Consider the following 19,012-nt stretch of genomic DNA (forward strand, 5'->3'; position numbering starts at 1 on the left):
ATTCCTGTGACTTGCTCGGTCACTTTCCAGGGCAGCAAAGAACTTGATAAGGATGGGGGGTCCATTCAGACAAAATAATTATTCTCTGCATTTGCTCACAACAGTATAACAATGACATTTAAACAAACAAAAAAAAAAAAAAGTACCAACAATAAACCATGTGCGATATATGAACTTTAGGCTCTAGTACTATTAGCAAGAATTTTTGCGGTTTTGCTAATTTTTCAACGGGACAGATTCACTCATCACTATTAGCAAGTGAAAGTGTTTCCATTAAAACACAACTCTGAAAACAAAAGACCTAGATGAAAAAACTATAACCACACACAGCCCTGGCTACTTTGCCGTCGGTTAGGTACCATTTAGCTGGTACAACTGAGCAAATTGTTTAAGGGCTGCCTTTTAAGCTGGCCATACATGCACCAATATTATCGTACTAAACCTTGTTCCGTACAATATTCGGGGCGTGTATGGTGGATCGATGAGGCGACAGATATTGCAAAGGCTGCGTATATTCGTTTCATTGTCAATCAGGCTGGTTAAAAGATTTTGATCAGACACCCAAGCAAAATCTGTGCTTAGGGCTGAATTGTCAGGTGGAGGTAGAATCCCCATTGTTTCTCCCTTCATATTCGAAGATTCAGCCCTGAACGTCAATGGGGGAAATGACCAATGGTCGCAGGAAAGATCACAATTGCTACATGTATGGCCACCTTTAGAGAGAAAGACCATTTAGCAAGCTAAGCAGAGATAGAAAAATGTGATTTTGAATTTGTTGTTTTCCAAACAGCCCACAAAAATTTCCAAGCAGCTTGATACTAAACATTACTAAGTAGTGTAGAAACATATGTTTAGCCATTACATAAATATGATTAGGATTAAACCCATATGGTGAAAATTGGGATGCTAAAATAGGTAACAGCACAAGGAACATCTCAGAACAAACATGTATCAGTTACTAAACAGCACACAGAGCTGCCTTATTCTGATGATTTATCAGAGAGTAATCCAGGTAGACTGTGGATTAAGCCAGCTGGCAGGGTACAGTGCTTTCACACTCTCGGACTGCAGTGATCCAAATACTCTGGCTCTAAGTTCTCTGCTCACCTCAGCTACTAGAAATTTAGAGATGAGCCACTATATGTCATTTATATATTATGGATAGATAGATATGCTCGGCTCAAATAGAAAGCTGAGAATATAGCAATGATGCATTACTTGACATTGGCAAAACTCAGCAAGGTTTGTTGTTGGGGAGAAAAGGCTTTAAAATTTGAGATGTCATGTGAACAATTTAGTACAGCTGTGCCTGTGGGGATACTTTATGGTCTCATTCAATTTCAGCAAGTACAGTAACAGCAAGCTCATGGGTATACTGCATTATAGCACCACTCAGCTTGCTTTCATTAAATGGCAGAAAGGAAAGGGAATGAACTTTTCTGCAATACACTATGTGATCCTTAGCAAATGGTTTTGTTACTGGTTACACAGTATCCATTGTTTCTGTATGTATTGATTCAGAACACTACACTACAAAGAAATGAAGGCAAAATAAACACAAAAAAAAAGAGGGGCAAATGGGATACAATTTGATTTCTGCTGAGAGATTGAACCTCAGGAGAGACTATTTGGAACAGATGGAACACACCAAAGTTTTTCTGTCCTGTACATCCCGACAGACTATAAGTTCCAGAGAATGGCAGGGCACCTATTGTTGCAGAAAAAAGTGCAGCAGTGGGAGTTTGCAAAACCAAATCCTGGAGTGGCCTGTTGCAAGAAAAAAATCAAAACAAACTAAGATGACACAGCTCAATGATGCTGTTTCAATGTGCAGTTACATTGCCTGAGACTGTGGCTTGTCACATATCTGGTGTCATCCAGTGGTACTGCTGATATTCTGTTAACTTGTTTTGGACACAAGAGATGTCTATTATAAAACATAATAGATGTCTGTTATAATAGATGCGACAAAGCCCATCAGATCAGAACTAGCACAGGAAAAAGCAGTCAGCACAACAAATAATGAAGGACAACACCAGAATCAGGGGGAGGTACCAGGGGCCAAAGCACAACACATGACAGTTTCGTGCCCCTCTGGTCATATATGAACTGTGAGTTCCAGCCTGAACAGGTTGATGCATCAAATGTGGAGTGACAGGAATGAGAGCGGGGCTTGGGGAGATGAAGGGCAATGGAAGAGCTGATCTGCAAACTATAGCGCAGAAAAGGAGAAATTAATTTGTTGCCCTAAAAAAACATGTTTATAAACCACAAACCAGGTAATTAGTGGATATTTCTATTTAGTTTTGCACCATCATAAAAGAAAATTAAAAATATGGTGGCAAGAGAATTGCTAAGTGCCTGGCTTGTCAACAAAACATCTTTTGTAGTGTTCGCCCCTGCCTTGGTTAGTACCGATATAGGACTTGTTATCCAGAATGCACGGGACCAAGGATATTCCGGATAAGGAGTCTTTCCGTAATTTGGATCTCCATACCTTAAGTCTACCAAAAAATCAATAAAACATTAAACCCAAAAGGATGGTTTTGCATGCAATAAGGGTAATTATATCTCAGTTGGGATCAAGTACAGGTACTGTTTTATTACTACAGAGAAAAAAGGAAACAGTTTTAAAATTCTGAATTATTTGATTAAAATGGAGTCTATGGGAGACAGGCTTTCCCTAATTCGGAGCTTTCTGGATAACGGGTTTCCAGATAAGGGATCCCATACCTGTACTCCCATCATATATGTGACAAGGAGACCAGTAGTCCATGGCCTTTAAATCAGGGGGACTACAGCTAGGATACCAACAGACTAGCCTTACCGGACCGAATTCCATCAATTAGTAACTTTGTAGAGTTTTCCCGATTATGCTGGTGAAGCACTGTACACATTACCAAAAAATGTCTGACCATTCAGTTTTTTAGTGAATTTTCCATTGCTTTGCTTCACTGGAGTAAATCAATACACTGAGCAACGTATGTTGGGAATAGCCCCTTAAAAGACAATTAATTCAGAAATAAGTCAGACAGGGAGTGGTGGCCTTGCCTGACCCATTAAAAAAAAAAAAAGGTGAAAAAAAGTTTCTGATCTGGGGTGGTGCAAGATCTTTCAGCACTGGGGAAAGTACCCGCATGTACACTGCAAAGTCAGTTCTGAATCCACTATTGAAAGGGTTTGGCATCTCTGCTCAAGAGATAGAGCAGATGCCAGCTTTTTTTTTTTCAAAACTGTAACCATGTAGGGAAGCTTATATTTTATCCAGAATAAAATATAAACCAAAAGTTAGAAAATATTGGGGGAGTCTAACTACCAGGTATAACCAATGAATACCCACACACAGTTGTAGTAGTGGTATTAGCAGAAGATGATGGGAAAGGACTGCTCAGGGAAAGTCAGTGGTTATAAATGTACTGTTCTCTTCTGCATTTCATATGATGTACCAGGGACACTAGAGACTGCAGGCTTATTTCATAAGTTGCTTTTCACAATCAGGCTCCTGTTACTACTTAGAGTTGTGACTGACAAAGGTTCTTGGGATTTTCAGCAGCATGTCATGAAACCCAGATGCCCAGTAAATTCTCCTCATAAAAAAAAGCTGATGGAATGTAGCACAAAAGTGAAAGTATCTCATACTTGTTTCGTATGAACCGGCGACCTTACGCAAGCCATCTGCTGATTTTATTTCTTGATTTGCCTTCCACATTCCAGTGCTTGACCTCAGCAATGCAGTCACAAGGAACTGGTGGTCCCACAAGAGAATAAACCCGAGAAAGCTGCAAAGCAATGATACCGAGTATACCGAGAAGGCTAAAAGGCACTGTAAGTCCATAAAGAACACATTGCATAGCTTCCCTGCTGCAATTATTTCTCAGTGTGGGCAGTTGCAATCTTCTGGTTTCTGTGAGCACAGGCAGAAATAATTGGCATTGTCAGAGCCATGGAAAGAGCAGCGGTTTGTGCTGAACGCAGATTACTTCTGCTTACTTCCAAGTGCTTCATTAATCATGACACTGTACCTATTTCTGAAAACAAAGATCCACCGTAGAGATGATCAGATTACCCAGCATTACAACAGCAAATTCTATCACAAGAGACACAAGGGAATTTAATTCCAACTGCTTAATAGCAAAAAGCTTTATGCTTATATAAGTAAAAAAGTTAAGAAGTGCATGCTTCTGTTGCAATTTTTTTTGCTGAATGTAACAGCAGCTCTGAACCCAATGATAAAGCTCTGTGCCTTTCCACTGATCCGTGTTATGCAGGGGCAAGTAGCAGCCCTCATGATAACGTTGGACTACAGCTGCCAGCTCCCCACTAAACACTGTACTAGTCATTAATACTTATCTGGATGGCTACTATAACTCATCACTGGTGTAATTCATAAAATTAAGCTTATTCTGCATGTAAATTATGATATTACAAATCCCTATAGCTACCAGCTGTCATTTATGGCAGACACACTATTTAGGTTTTTAGAAAGTAGGCATGGGGATTTAGGGCAGCTTGAGGTATAGAAAGGTTAGAAAAAAAACAAAAAAAAAACCAAAAAAAAAACCCCCAAAAAACTATGTTCTTACATTAAAATGGATGTAAACTCAAAGTAAGGGAATCGGCTCTGTATGCTCTTCTGAGCACTTTTCCATTTTACACATTAAATGGCTTAAAATATATTAGCATTTTACACTTCTAAAGGGACTTAACTCAGCATCTCTTTCTGTGGGTTTCCGGGCGGTTTGTCTGAGGAATAAATTAAACGAACCCAATTCCCCCCCCAGTCCCTGGGGGATTTCAGCTGCAAAAGGAACTACTTCCCTTGAGTCCGGGGCGGGTTTCTAAGTCTCCCTCTTATAGTCAAGTATCATTTTAAATTGATCAAAATACAAAATGAAAACGGAAGAGCAAGTATTGATTTTCTTTTTCACATCCCATTTAAATGTAATAAAAAAAACATTTTTTAATATGAATTAATTTTAAGAGGGAAGCTAATAAAACTGTATAAAGCACTTGTACATTCAATGCAGACCTGACAATTCATGTGCAAAGCATATACAGTGGCTTGCAAAAGTATTCGGCCCCCTTGAACTTTTCCCCATTTTGTCACATTACAGCCACAAACATGAATCAATTTTATTGGAATTCCACGTGAAAGACCAATACAAAGTGGGGTACACGTGAGAAGTGGAAGGAAAATCATACATGATTCCAAACATTTGTTACAAATAAATAAGTGCAAAGTGGGGTGTGTGTAATTATTCAGCCCCCTGAGTCAATACTTTGTAGAACCACCTTTTGCTGCAATTACAGCTGCCAGTCTTTTAGGGTATGTCTCTACCAGCTTTGCACATCTAGAGACTGAAATCCTTGCCCATTCTTCTTTGCAAAACAGCTCCAGCTGAGTCAGATTAGATGGGAACAGCAGTTTTCAGATCTTGCCACAGATTCTCCATTGGATTTAGATCTGGACTGTGACTGGGCCATTCTAACACATGGATATGTTTTGTTTTAAACCATTCCATTGTTGCCTTGGCTTTATGTTTAGGGTCGTTGTCCTGCTGGAAGGTGAACCTCTGCCCCAGTCTCAAGTCTTTTGCAGACTCCAAGAGGTTTTCTTCCAAGATTGCCCTGTATTTGGCTCCATCCATCTTCCCATCAACTCTGACCAGCTTTCCTGTCCCTGCTGAAGAGAAGCACCCCCAGAGCATGATGCTGCCCCCCCTTATGTGACAGTGGGGATGGTGTGTTCAGAGTGATGTGCAGTGTTAGTTTTCCGCCACACATAGCGTTTTGCATTTTGGCCAAAAAGTTCCATTTTGGTCTCATCTGACCAGAGCACCTTCTTCCACATGTTTGCAGTGTCCCCCACATGGCTTATGGCAAACTGCAAACGGGACTTCTTATGGTTTTCTGTTAACAATGGCTTTCTTCTTGCCACTCTTCCATAAAGGCCAACTTTGTGCAGTGCCCGACTAATAGTTGCCTATGGACAGATTCCTCCACCTGAGCTGTAGATCTCTGCAGCTCCCCCAGAGTCAGCATGGGCCTCTTGGCTGCATTTCTGATCAGCGCTCTCCTTGTTCGGCCTGTGAGTTTAGGGGGACGGCCTTGCCTTGGTAGGGTTACAGTTGCGCCATACTCCTTCTATTTCTGAATGATTGGTGGAACAGTGCTCCGTGGGATGTTCAAGGCTTTGGAAACCTTTTTGTAGCCTAAGCCTGCTTTAAATTTCTCAATAACTTTATCCCTGACCTGTCTGGTGTGTTCTTTGGACTTCATGGTGTTGTTGCTCCCAATATTCTCTTAGACAAGCTCTGAGGCCGTCACAGAGCAGCTGTATTTGTACTGACATTAGATTACACACAGGTGCACTCTATTTAGTCATTAGCACTCATCAGGCAATGTCTATGGGCAACTGACTGCACTCAGACCAAAGGGGGCTGAATAATTACGCACACCCCACTTTGCAGTTATTTATTTGTAAAAAATGTTTGGAATCATGTATGATTTTCCTTCCACTTCTCACCTGTACCCCACTTTGTATTGGTCTTTCACGTGGAATTCCAATAAAATTGATTACAAAAGTAATAAAGGTTGAGTTAATATCCCTATTATTCCTTAATATCACTATAAAGATGTAGCCTTCATAGAGAATACAGATAGACAATTTTTAATTGGCTGGAACTCTATAAAAAAACTCAATCCTCTCTAAAAAGGAGTAAAATAATGCCCCGGCCATTTAAAAATCCCTCAAAGCAGAGATCCAAACCATATGCTTTCAGCAGAACGTACATGATTCATGAGGTACACAGTCGGACGCAATTCCCTATTGAACCAAAAGGGTGCTGGGTATGTCAGATACATCAGCAGCAAGTTCTGCCCCACTTCATTTCTAAATAAATTACATCTAAAAACCCAGGCAACAATTGTGCTAATACCCCTAACTTGTGCCAAAGTGATAACAAATTCACAACAAAGCCAACCAGTTTCTACTATTTTTCCTTTTAAAAACCACTGCACCGAGAAATCATCAACGGCGACAGTGCTAGTTCTGAAAAGTCCTCCCTGACAAAAAACACTTACACACATGAGAAGGAAGGGGTAAACAAGGATAATGCCCTAACAGGCTATTTTATTGCTTTTCAGGCTCTCGCTACCCATAGCAACTAACTACATTAAAAATGTACAGTACCCTCTTGGGTTATAAATGTGAACATATGGCAAACTGTAAAATATTTAGGCGTTCACAGACATACATTTGCAAGTAATTGCGCATTTAGCAAGTCATTATTAGAGAAAAGCAGAAGTACTATAGCTCTTTAAAGGAGAAGTGTCTAACTTTGATAAAAAGCATTTTTATTGCTCAGGAAATAATCAGATTTGTGAACTTTTCAGCATGCAACATCAAGAAAAAATATACATAAATAATGTTTCTCCCTTAAGGCAAATGTCTCTAGGCGGCTCTTCTGAGGAACTAATGTAATATTTTTTCAAATAAAAGTAAGTTGATTTGCTCCATTTAATAAAGGAAGTGCAGTATACAAACACTCTCCCTACTGTGCCCCTGGAGTAGATAAAAGCAGATTATAGTCTTGTGTTGTCACTATCATCTGAACTAAAGACAATACAATATTTTGGGCTGTTACATGGGAATTTTAATGCCCCCATATAGCTAAGCCAACTTGACATCCAGGACTGGGATAGAGATAATTAGTGCAGCATGTTAAAGGGGTAGTTCACCTTTGTCCTATTCACCTTTGTCTCAGAATACAGTGTAGACAATTTGCCTTTGGCCTTCATTTTTTATGGTTTTTATTTAGCTTTTTGTTCTGCACCAGGCAGCGATTTGAATGAGAGACTGGAATATAAAGAGGTGAAGGATTGAACAAGAAAAGAAATAAAATAACAATAAAATTATAGTCTCAAAGAGCAATAGTTTGTCTGCTAGTGTCAGGGACCTCCGTCTGAATACTAGAATGAGGCAGAAAAGAAAGGCAAACAATTAAAAAAAAAAAATAAAAAAAATAATAATGAAGACCAACTGCAATGATGTAGGAATAGGACATTCTATAACATACTAAAGGCACATGGAGGCACTAGTAGCAGCTATTGTCGTGGCTACTAAAATAGACAATGCTGATCATTTACTGATAATTGTTTCTACATGTGTTTTAGAAGAGGCAGTTCTCAGTATTGTCTATGGCAGGGTATTTTCTGGGGTTTAGTAGCCATGAAAAATTAGCTGCTACTAGTAGCTCTGTGTGTCTCCACCCTAAAAGTTATTTTTTTGTTTGTGTGTGATACGGTATGGTACTGGGTGCTTAAATTTACTGTGTTCTTTTTGAAGGCACTTGTGTGCCCTCCTTTATTTACACCTTTGCTCCCCTGCAGTAAAACAATTTCCTAAACACTGAGCTAATGCCACACCAGGGAAATATCACACACACTGAGTCACTAAGTTTCTCCATACATTCCCAGATGCAGAAGGAATTGTTACCAATCATCTTCCATTGTGGATATTCAAAATTGGTGCCAATATGACACATCATTATTATTATCACTAAAAAAGGTGTGCAGCAACCATATACTTGTAGCAAATTATGGCAGTGCAATACAAATGGAAATGCAGGAGACTACAACTGTATATGAGGAAAGCAACAACAATTTCATGGTTTGTTCCCTTTGAAAAAGAAGCAGTGACAAACACTTTTATAATGACTTCTTTATTGACAGAGGGTTGTACATTGGCATGGGAGGTACAGGAAAACAAGACTTGTCAGACTCTTTGAAGTGGAATTTTGTTCTCATTGTTTTTAAGCCATACTTTCTGGCTAAATGTACTGTAGCATGTAATTTGTCCCCAGGAGAATACGACTGGTAATTTTCATTCCCTATGGATACATTCTTCAGTGTTTACTTATTCTGTGCTGCTTACCGTATCAGGTATCTTTAAATGGCTAAGCAGCACAAAACCAGTTAGGCTGAATAGTTAATTAATTAAATGTTAAAGTAAAGCTTCTGATTATTAAAAGAAAACACCTAGTAGACATATCTACCAGCATGCAGCATATAGAAAATATATACATTTTCATTATAATTAGTATACATGAAAGCAATAAAAAACAAACAAAAAAACATTGCATTGGCACAAAATAATGCCCTTGCACTTCAACGCAGTAAATTTGCAAAGTCCTAAAAGGTAAAACAAAAATAAAAGTGGTTAACCAGTGACATTTAGATATTTTTATATTTTTCAGCCTGCATATAAGCCAGCTGAATGAGGGGCTGCGCACAAAAGATCGTTCCCACCCTCCACCGACATTCAGGGCTGAATCGTCAGATATGGAGGTAGAAACAATAGAAATTCAACTTCTACCTGCAGATTCAGCCCTAAACGTAGATTTTGCTTGGGTGCCTTCAATTGCACCATATCAAAATCTTTTAACCTGGCCAATCGACCTTTGTGATATCGGTCGCCTCTTCGAGCCGCCATATACGCACCAAATATCACATGAAACGAGGTTTCGTACGATAATATCAGTGTGTGTGTGGCCGGCTTAAGGGTTTGGGAAATCACTAAGGGACTTGCTGAATCTGAATCCTTCAAGAGGTGCTATAATGATATCTTGCATTTGGTGATGGGTAAAAGCAGCATTTTAGAGCAATTTCTAATGGGGTGCCACAGTACTCATGTGGATGAGGGGGCTTGCCACAGTTGGCATCCCTTGACCACTCCTTACACTACAAGTATAAAAATACTAACCCTGCAAAATACAGAAGATGAGGCCATGTGACTGTTTTTCAGGAGGAGAAGTGATTGCATCACCTACAGTACGTTCGTAAATCAGTCCTTTCATCCCTTCCTTGCATCTATTGTAAAGTCCCTATCCACCTGTCAGGCAGTGTCTAGACAGAGAAAATTAACAGGGGTAATAGAACAGATGCAAAGTTTGCACCAGATCTAGTAACAGACAGCAGCCCAATGCAGCAGCACCCCTGAGACCAAAGACCTTTGCTTTTAAAGAGCAGACCAGGAAAGGTTACCTGCTGTTTGGTTGCTATTTATTATGAGAACTGGAGCATAATAACGTTGCTCTATTACTACATTTTCTCGCACTAACAACATACACACTGCCTGAAATGATCGGAACAATAACTGTCAAAGTAATTTTATTGTTCCAGCTGCAGGAGTAACTGTTAAAATGCTTACATCTACCACAAAACTGTATCTCATTTTCTCATCTCTCTGGCAGTTTGATGTTGGTTTTACTCATATCTTGCCCTTATTAGCTACCTGTGAGCTAAAAAATACACCAAGCACAAAAGACAAACATAAAAATCTACTTTACAAAAGGCACATTATCAACACAAAGGCAGATCAGTTTCACCAGATACATGGTAATAGGAAGGGATTCAACACCATGTCTCTTTCATACCAGTTAGAGTTTAGCACAATCCTGCCTTCTCCTCTGTTCTTTATTTCCTGAAAATGTGCAGAATTCATCTGTGTCTATATGAACGCCCTGTAAATACTTCCTTTTTCTAAAACAAGGATCTGAGGGTGTCAATACCTTGATGAAGTGGCGAACATCTGGAGTCTGCAGAATTTTTGGCACGGGTATTTAAATGTAGTGAAGCCTTATCAAACATTAAGTCTACATTTTATGTCAAGGTTAAAAGCTCCTGACTTAATAAAGCAGTTAACACTACTACTGATAAAAGAAAAATGTATTGCAACCCCCCCCGAAGAAAAAAAAAAAAAAATACAACGGATGTCTTAGGGCAGGGGTCGGGAACCTTTTTGGCTGAGAGAGCCATAAACCCCACATATTTTAAAATGTAATTCCGTGAGAGCCATACAATATGTTTGGCTGCAGATGCTGCGGGGCAAGGTAGAGTGGGTCCCAAGGATGCCTGATGCGGATGTGATGCGGAGGAGGGCATGGCCTGCGCTCGGCGAATAGAAGACGTGTTCTAAGGCTTAGAACACGTCTTCTATTCACCGAGCGCAGGCCATGCCCCCCATTATTTTTTTTTTTATTAAAGATTTGGCAGCGAGCCAGATGCAGCCATCAAAAGAGCCACATCTGGTTTCCGAGCCATAGCTTCCCTACCCCTGTCTTAGGGCAACCATTTGTTCTAAGTCTGCAATAGATGGTATTTGATCATTAAATCAGTTGGCCAGGGCTTCTGGAGGGCCCCATGCATGGGCCAATAAGCGGCCAACTCATTCTAAAGAGGCTACCGTAAGGGAGAACTAAAGCTTAATTAAAGAAGGTGGCTAGAAATGTTGCATATTATGAGCTTAGGGACCGACTCACAATATACTGTATATACAAAAAACAAATGTCACAAGGCCGATTAGTTAATAATACAGAGTATTACTGCATGGCAGCTCTGCAACCAATACAATTAGCATCTGAAACCAATGCAAATAGGATCAGAATCTAATAATCAGCCCTGTAGCATCACCTTCTATGACCGACAAATCTTATTTTCTGCTTGATAACTTGCTACGACCTCTAACCTTAGCTTCTCAACAGCTACTAAGAGCACACTGAGCATGTGAGTGTCACAGACACTTCTTAACAGATTCCAGAATGGCAACCCCCTGTGACAACTTTTAAACTACTGGATCATTATTACTATAGGAGATGTGACTCCTTTAGGCTGGTTAAATAAGTTCAGTATATAAAATATAGCAATTCTAGCCACATAATTTATGGTTTAGTTCTCCTTTAAGAGCAAGTAATACACAATGAACAGGACCATTTTGTACGTAATAAGCCTTGGTGTTGCAAACCAGAGCTAGCTATAGACATAATTTCAATGTTATGGTTTCTATAGAGACCTAAAATATTTTGCCATTTACAGTGAGAAGCTGCATTATGGAGAGCCAAGCTGATTCCAAGCAGGACATTTTGTTCTACAGACATACCTTTTGCTAAGCCAGTAATGCTTCTATACAACATCTCTGATTAGATCTAAAAGTAGTGGACATGTCTGCAAATCAGAGGAACAAATGTCTAACAATGGCCCCTTTGTGACAGTGGTGCATTGGCTCTGGGCTTCTGTTCAGTGGGCAGCATGAGAAACATTAGTTTGCATTCACTCCACACTGCAGGTTACTAAACGTCATATTCAGGTTCTCAGGACAAAACATCCCTGATTTGATTCTACCACTCTCGCAACTGGTGGGGTTCATGCCGCTCCTTAATATTTGCAAGAAAGCCCACACAGCAGCAGAACGACTGTTTGAAAAGCAGATATTCTCTAGCTAAAAACAATTTTTACCCTCACCTTTCTATGCTGCTCATAATTCCTGATAAAGTCCCGCAGCTGTTCTTCCCGACTTTCAAGGGTTGTATATAACTGTTCCATTTGGCTGACCAGGTCCGTTTTCTCTGTCTTTAACCTCTTTCGATCTGCTTTCATAGCTGCACAAAAAAAGGGGATATTCAGAATAAAAATATCTGACTTTGATAACAGTGCTTGCCCATTCCTTTTATAACAAACTGCATTTTTGTGGCAACAAAATAAAGGGAATTTAATGGAAGTACATACTTGTCTAATGTGAAACTTTCACATTGCAAACACAACGGTGAGTTTTTAAAACTCTATATGTCACCTTTAAAGGGGCAAAGCATTTAAGAGTTCAGCTCTACCAAGGATGAATACAGCTATATTTTGGTACATGTATAGGATCCATTATCCGGAAACCCGTTTTCCATAAAGTTCCAAATTACGGAAAGGCCATCTCCCATAGGCTCCATTTTAAACGAATGATTCTAATTTTTACAAATTTCCTTTTTCTCTGTAATATTAAAACAGAACCTTGTACTTGACCCAAACTAAGATATAACTAATCCCTATTCAATGCAAAACAATCCTATTGGATTTAGTTAATGTTTAAATAATTCTCTAGTAAACTTAAAGCACTATGATCTAAACCAGTGCTGTCCAACTGGCGGCCCCCGACCCCCCTCTGTGTGCCCCCCCACCTGTCTGGCTGCTTTGATGGCTTACCTTTGAGTAAGCTTTAAATGGTATCAGTACAGAGATTAACTGGCCCCCTGCATGGTTCTCACCTCAGATTCAGGCTGTAATCCCTCTGTATTGTTTAAAAATGTAATCCCCAGTGTTTTTCACACCTTTTAATACCTGCATTGTTCAACCCCTGCATTGTTCACACCTCAGGCTCAGGCTGTAATCACTCCCATTGTTCACTTCTTCACACCTCAGACATAGGTACTGTAGGCAGAGTATGGCACATACAGCCAGCATAGGTCAGGGAGGGTATGGCACACACAGGAAGGGTAGGGCAGGCAGAGTATGGCACACAGAGTCAGGGTAGGGCAGGCAGAGTATGGCACACACAGGCAGGGTAGGACAGGCAGAGTATGGCACACACAGACAGCATAGGACAGGCAGAGTGCTGCCTGTGTGTGCCATACTCTGTCTGCCCTATGCTGCTTGTGGGAGGTGAACCTGGCAGGGGTTTGTTGTGGGAGTTTGTTAGCAGTTGGAAATAGCCATTAAATGGTCCCAAAGGTGTGTAATTATGTACTGGGGGTTGCTTTGCTATCCACAGGGGAGGAGGAGGCATATGGAATTTAAGGGTATATCTTAATATGACATAATTTTTTCAGATATGAATGATGGTTGATATCCCCACAGTAAGGACCAAGCATTTGGGATTTTGCTGTGCTACCACCATTGTGATAAAATAGGTGTGGTTTGAAGTGGGTGTGGTTTCAAAAAGGGGAGTGGTCAAAACTGGCTTCCATTAGCGGCCCTCCACTATGTATGCTAGAGAAATTCCGGCCCTCGGCACCGTAGAAGTTGGACAGCACTGATCTAAACTACAAAAAGATCCCTTATCTGGAAGACCCCAGGTCACGAGCATTCTGGATAACAGACAAAGACTTCCCAGTAGTACTCTCCAACTCCCATTGTCTATGGTTATGTGGGGATTGTGGAGAGGACTCAATCCTAAAAAAGCATTTTCTCCTGGTTGAGCTGCGGCAAACTCTTCCCCTCGCTGAGGGCTATCACTTACATGTTATTTAAAATAGATGCTCCCTGTGGCAGCCAAAATGCTACTTCCCAACATTTACTCATTTATTCCCCTTTGAATCGTAAGTGCTGCAAGCCACACAAAAACATGTAATACTGTATGTTGTAAATACATTTTGCTTTCAGGGACCTGTTATTACTGAGCCCCCCTGTGCCCGCTTGATGGCTGCCTTCCATAATGTTCACAAAGGGGTGTTTACCTATTGATGCAAAGGCAGTCACAATGGGATAAGCCCCCCACCTGCAGCTGAATAAATTGTGAGTGTCTCCTTCAAAATCGCATGTTACAGTATGCATGCCTACCGTCTAAGGAGGTCTGCACCACCACTGCAGGAGTGTGTAGTTTGTAGGTTGTGCAGTTCAGCCACAAACCTTGTCAGGCAGTTAATTAACTGTACCCTAGGTGATGACAAAAATCTAAACCATAAAGCAAGGCAAGACAGCTGGTTATTAAGAGAAGGAAAACAGCAATTTTGAGGAGTACCAGAAAATACACATAATTTAACACGTCACAACAGACTGGGACAGATGTGGAGATTAGTCGCCCGCGACAACTCTCCCTTGTCGCGGGTGACTAATCTCCCGAAATGCCATCCCACCGGCTAGAATGTGAATCACCGGTGGGATGGCATATGCGGAGTGGCGATTTGCCGAAGTTGCCTTGAGAGGAAACTCCCGTGACATTGGCAAAATGCGGCGCCGCTACTTTACACTAGAAAATGTGTGTCACAGCCCTAAACAAACTGACAGTCAACTGTCCCATGCATAGCATCAAAACAATGCAATTTGAGTATAGGTGGCAGAGACTACATCAGGCCTTGTATGGCTGGTTCAATCTATCAATGGCTGGCTGCAAGATCTGATCGGTGGCCAGAAGCAGGGATAGAACTAGGAATAAGCAGAAGAGGCACCTGCTTGGGGAACAGTGTTTAAGATAAAAAGGTGGGGATGGGCTCCTGCAGGTAAAATTTTAGGGGGGCCTGTTTGACCCAGGTAGAATCTGAAAAATTACCTGCTCTTGAGACTTGCAAATCTATCAAATCTCAATATGAATGGTTATCTTAATGAAAAAGCTATATATTATATATTTAGTTTCAGCATAGGCCCAGACCCTCTCTGTTTGTTGAAAGCATTTCAATAACACCTCAGCCCCATGCAGACATTGCTATAAAGGCTTGGGTGTCATCTTATTGCTCATAGCCAAGTAATTTCTATGTGCAATAGTTTAGTATGTACACACCTTTGCTGAAGCACAGAGTACATTAGTAAATTAGCACTGACACAACTTAGATGATGTTCCAGGCTGTTATTGTTAGGGCAACTTTCAAAATGAGTCTCTAGGGCCCAACTTGGTTTTTATTCCAGTGCACCTGTTCTGAGTGCTCACACAATGATAAAGCTTCAATTGATGTACTTTATGAATATAGTCGTACCCCCCCCCCCCCCATATTCACAAATACATACTAAACAAAAGTAAATACTGACTCTGCTGGCTATTATTTAACTGAAAATATTAAATGAAAACTCAATTTGAGAATGGCAGTCAGAGCAAGTGGGGACAAATGCAAGCGCCATGGAATAGATCACTGTTGTTGGACAAATTATATTAAATAAACAGCCACTGGACTAAAGTGCCAGTATTTTCAGGGTGTGGGAACTGTGACATGGCGAGCAAAGACTTCCATTAAATAGGAACATTTACCATGCTGCCTTGCACAAACTAGGGGAGGGTTTCAATCGTTTGCCTCTTTTACATCTTTCACCACAAGTCACCATTTTTTGCTGGTCCTTGAGCTCCCTCAGATCAAATGACAAGAAAATAATGCAGCTCTAACTGTAAGAAGTGTGGGAGTAAAACACTAAACTTTGTCCATTAATTGGCAGGTGTGACCTAATATGTAGGTGTACCCTTTGTATGTTTGCATGCACTGTGAATCGTATGATCCCAGGGGGCAGAGCTTTGTATTTAAAATAACAATTTTCTATTTAAGTACCCAATGGCACATGCTAAAGAAAAAAAGTATTTTTTTTTTAGATACAGCAGGGTTTTACATACAAGCTGTTTTATGAGATATATTCCTATTCAGACCTGTTTTGTTCGGGGGTATAGATTTCCTTTAAGTCCAGGTCGCCCACATACCTGCTTTCCACCTGTAGAGCTGTGCATCAGGCTGCCAACTTTTGTGGTGTCACACTTGATGACTGACCACCTGGCAGTTTTATTTGTGTCAGAGCATGTGCATTGAAAGAACAGGGTCCAAAGCTAACTCCATATTCTCCATTACAGCACACTACAGAGTAAACTGCTAAGGTCTAACTTGCAGGGCCTAATCAAAACTGCCTTGCCGTTCCTGCCCAGCACACACTGTCATGTCTCCCATGGCCAACCACATTAAATTACAAATAAATCTGTCCCTTTATAGCATTATATAGCTGCCAAATCATCCCGTTTATTCTTTATACAGTGTTACTGCTAAGCACAAAAAAAAATAATTTGAAGAAATGCTAAAGCCATTAAATGAGTCTAAATTCTCAGATTTATATGGAATAGTTCAAAATAACTCAAAGAGAACAAATTGAGGTCATACATAACAGACTTTGCTATCATATGTTGTGATAACAGTGATATATCAAACAGATGGAGAGGCAGTAGACATTTTTATAAAAACGCTGTTTCCTATTCTTTTATGTTCTATTCACAATACGGTTTGCTCTTTCATATTATGGAACCTTTTAATATTTTTTTCATGCCAACGACACAACAATCTTCATAATCTACATCATCAGCAAGGAAGTTGCCAAAGTGCTAGAGATGTAGGTTGTACATTTCTATAAAATAAATAAATTATGGAAAGTGTGTTGCCTAGTAAGATGCTGTCCTGCTGCAGTCCGTTGAGGAAAGGGTTACTAGGCAAGTGTGTAAAAGGTTGAGATCCATTAGCATTGTATTTGGGAAAATACATTTGGCATTAAATAAGATCTAGGTTAGGATAGGTTTCAGCTTTTCCCTTCAGCATTTTACAATAGAAATGGCCATACCCACTACTCTGTTACCAGAGGTCCCTTTTAAGCAGGCCACAGAAAAGCTGAGTTTAGTGCCACCTTACTCGATCCAGGGGTGACCCCTACATAGTGTTAGTTCTGGAACCATACATGAGACAATGATGACCAGTTAAGATAAGGGCAATGATTAAGATCAGCTGATTAGGTCACTAAACTGGATATAGATATATATATATAGATATATAGATATATATAGATATATAGATAGATAGATATATATATATATCCACTGTGTTGTGGGCGCCCCATGCAGAGCTGCTAACAGAATTTTCAACATGGTTAAATCTATACAGGTATGGGATCACTTATCTGGAAACCTGTTATCCAGAAAGTTCTGAATTACGGAAAGGCCATCTCCCATAGACTCCATTATAAGCAAAATTATACTAATTTTTAAAAATGATTTCCTTTTTCTCTGTAATAAAGCAGAACCTTGAACTTGATTCCAACTTAGATATAATTAATCCTTATTGGAGGCAAAACAATCCTATTAGGTTTATTCATTATTTAAATGATTTTTAGCAGACTGAAGTTATGTAGATCCTAATTACGGAAAGATCCCTTATTCAGAATGCCCCGGGTCCCATACCTGTATCTAAACATGACCAAATAAAGCATCACTCTGGGGAAGATTTGTGTTTGCCCAAGAGCCCATGACAGATCACATTAACCTGTCCCACAGGAATAACCAAAATATCACATTGTTATCTTTGTATAATTCCCCTTCCAGTCTGCCGCTTATGTCTGACGCACGTATATTCATAATTGCCATTTTTTATAATTTCACCAACTACACATACAAAAATGCCAACAAAGCAAATTGCACATCTACCATTTAGTGACACAATTTACCTTGAAGTGCTTCTTTTGCTCTTTCCAATTCTTGCTCTTTCTGCGCTAACTGAACCTTAAGCTCTGTCACAGAAAGGACCTCCGCAGACCTGCAGTCGTGCGACTCTTCCAGGTCTTTTGCTAACATTTCCTTCATTTGTCGGAGCAGGTGAACCTCATCTTGTAGTTGTGACACCTCTTCCCTTAGCAACACTAGAAAAAGGGGAGAATACATTTTAATATAGATATACAAATAGGGGTAATGAATTCATATAAAATGTTATTGTACATCTCATCCAACACTGAGGTGTTTTGCACAATAAAAGAAAATTCTTAGCTACTTTCAGACATACGTAAATTAACATTTCAAAGATTGTAAAAGTCATTTTAGAAATGTAATTGCTGTTGAAAGCACTGCATGTTTGTTTGTTTATATCCTCTGAAGTGGCTCTGACTCATGCTCCGTAGCAGAACAACAACAGAAAGGGATAAACCAATACTGCTTTTACTTGAAACTTTAAACCTATTAAAATGATTTAAATTATTTCATTCTTAGAATGAAAATGTTCTTTTCTGAGCAAATAAACAACATTTCTTCTTTACAGAATTTCTCAGCTGCAAATGAAATTCGATGGCAGGGGTCTTAACTTTTAGCAACAGAAAGAGGACTGTAGTATGAACATCCTTGCTGAACATGCTTACATAGAAGGCCTAGAATCCAAATTTCAAGTTATGCTGATAAACAGAGCATACCACATAATATACACTAGAGCAGGGATCCCCAACCTTTTCTACTTTAATAATAATAATAATAATAATAATAATATTATTATTATTATTAATAATAATATCCGTTACCATTGGTTTCTCTTGATAAATCTCTCATACATAACACTGATCACAAAACCTGCATCCAAAGATACGTGCTCCCATTTCATTTGGATGGTAAATACACTTTCTTTTGATGATACATACACTAGTAAATAGTGTATGTAATATCTACCCCATTATTTACTAGCGACACCCAACTACCGACAGACAA

The 19,012-nt window shown here is 39.7% G+C and overlaps 1 protein-coding gene across 8 annotated transcripts in view; it reads right to left on the minus strand.

Moving 5' to 3' along the window:
• kazn (kazrin, periplakin interacting protein) overlaps window positions 1-19,012 on the minus strand; it is a 218,017-nt gene that overhangs the window by 35,772 nt on the left and 163,233 nt on the right. For all 8 annotated transcript variants that reach the window (XM_031904690.1, XM_031904691.1, XM_018095205.2 and 5 more), the window contains 2 exon segments: window positions 17,992-18,183; window positions 12,301-12,437 (listed from right to left, as the gene is read on the minus strand). In XM_031904690.1, coding sequence (XP_031760550.1) covers window positions 12,301-12,437; window positions 17,992-18,183 — 329 coding nt within the window.

This window comes from Xenopus tropicalis, chromosome 7, assembly GCF_000004195.4.
Source record: "Xenopus tropicalis strain Nigerian chromosome 7, UCB_Xtro_10.0, whole genome shotgun sequence".
Classification (NCBI taxonomy): domain Eukaryota; kingdom Metazoa; phylum Chordata; class Amphibia; order Anura; family Pipidae; genus Xenopus; species Xenopus tropicalis.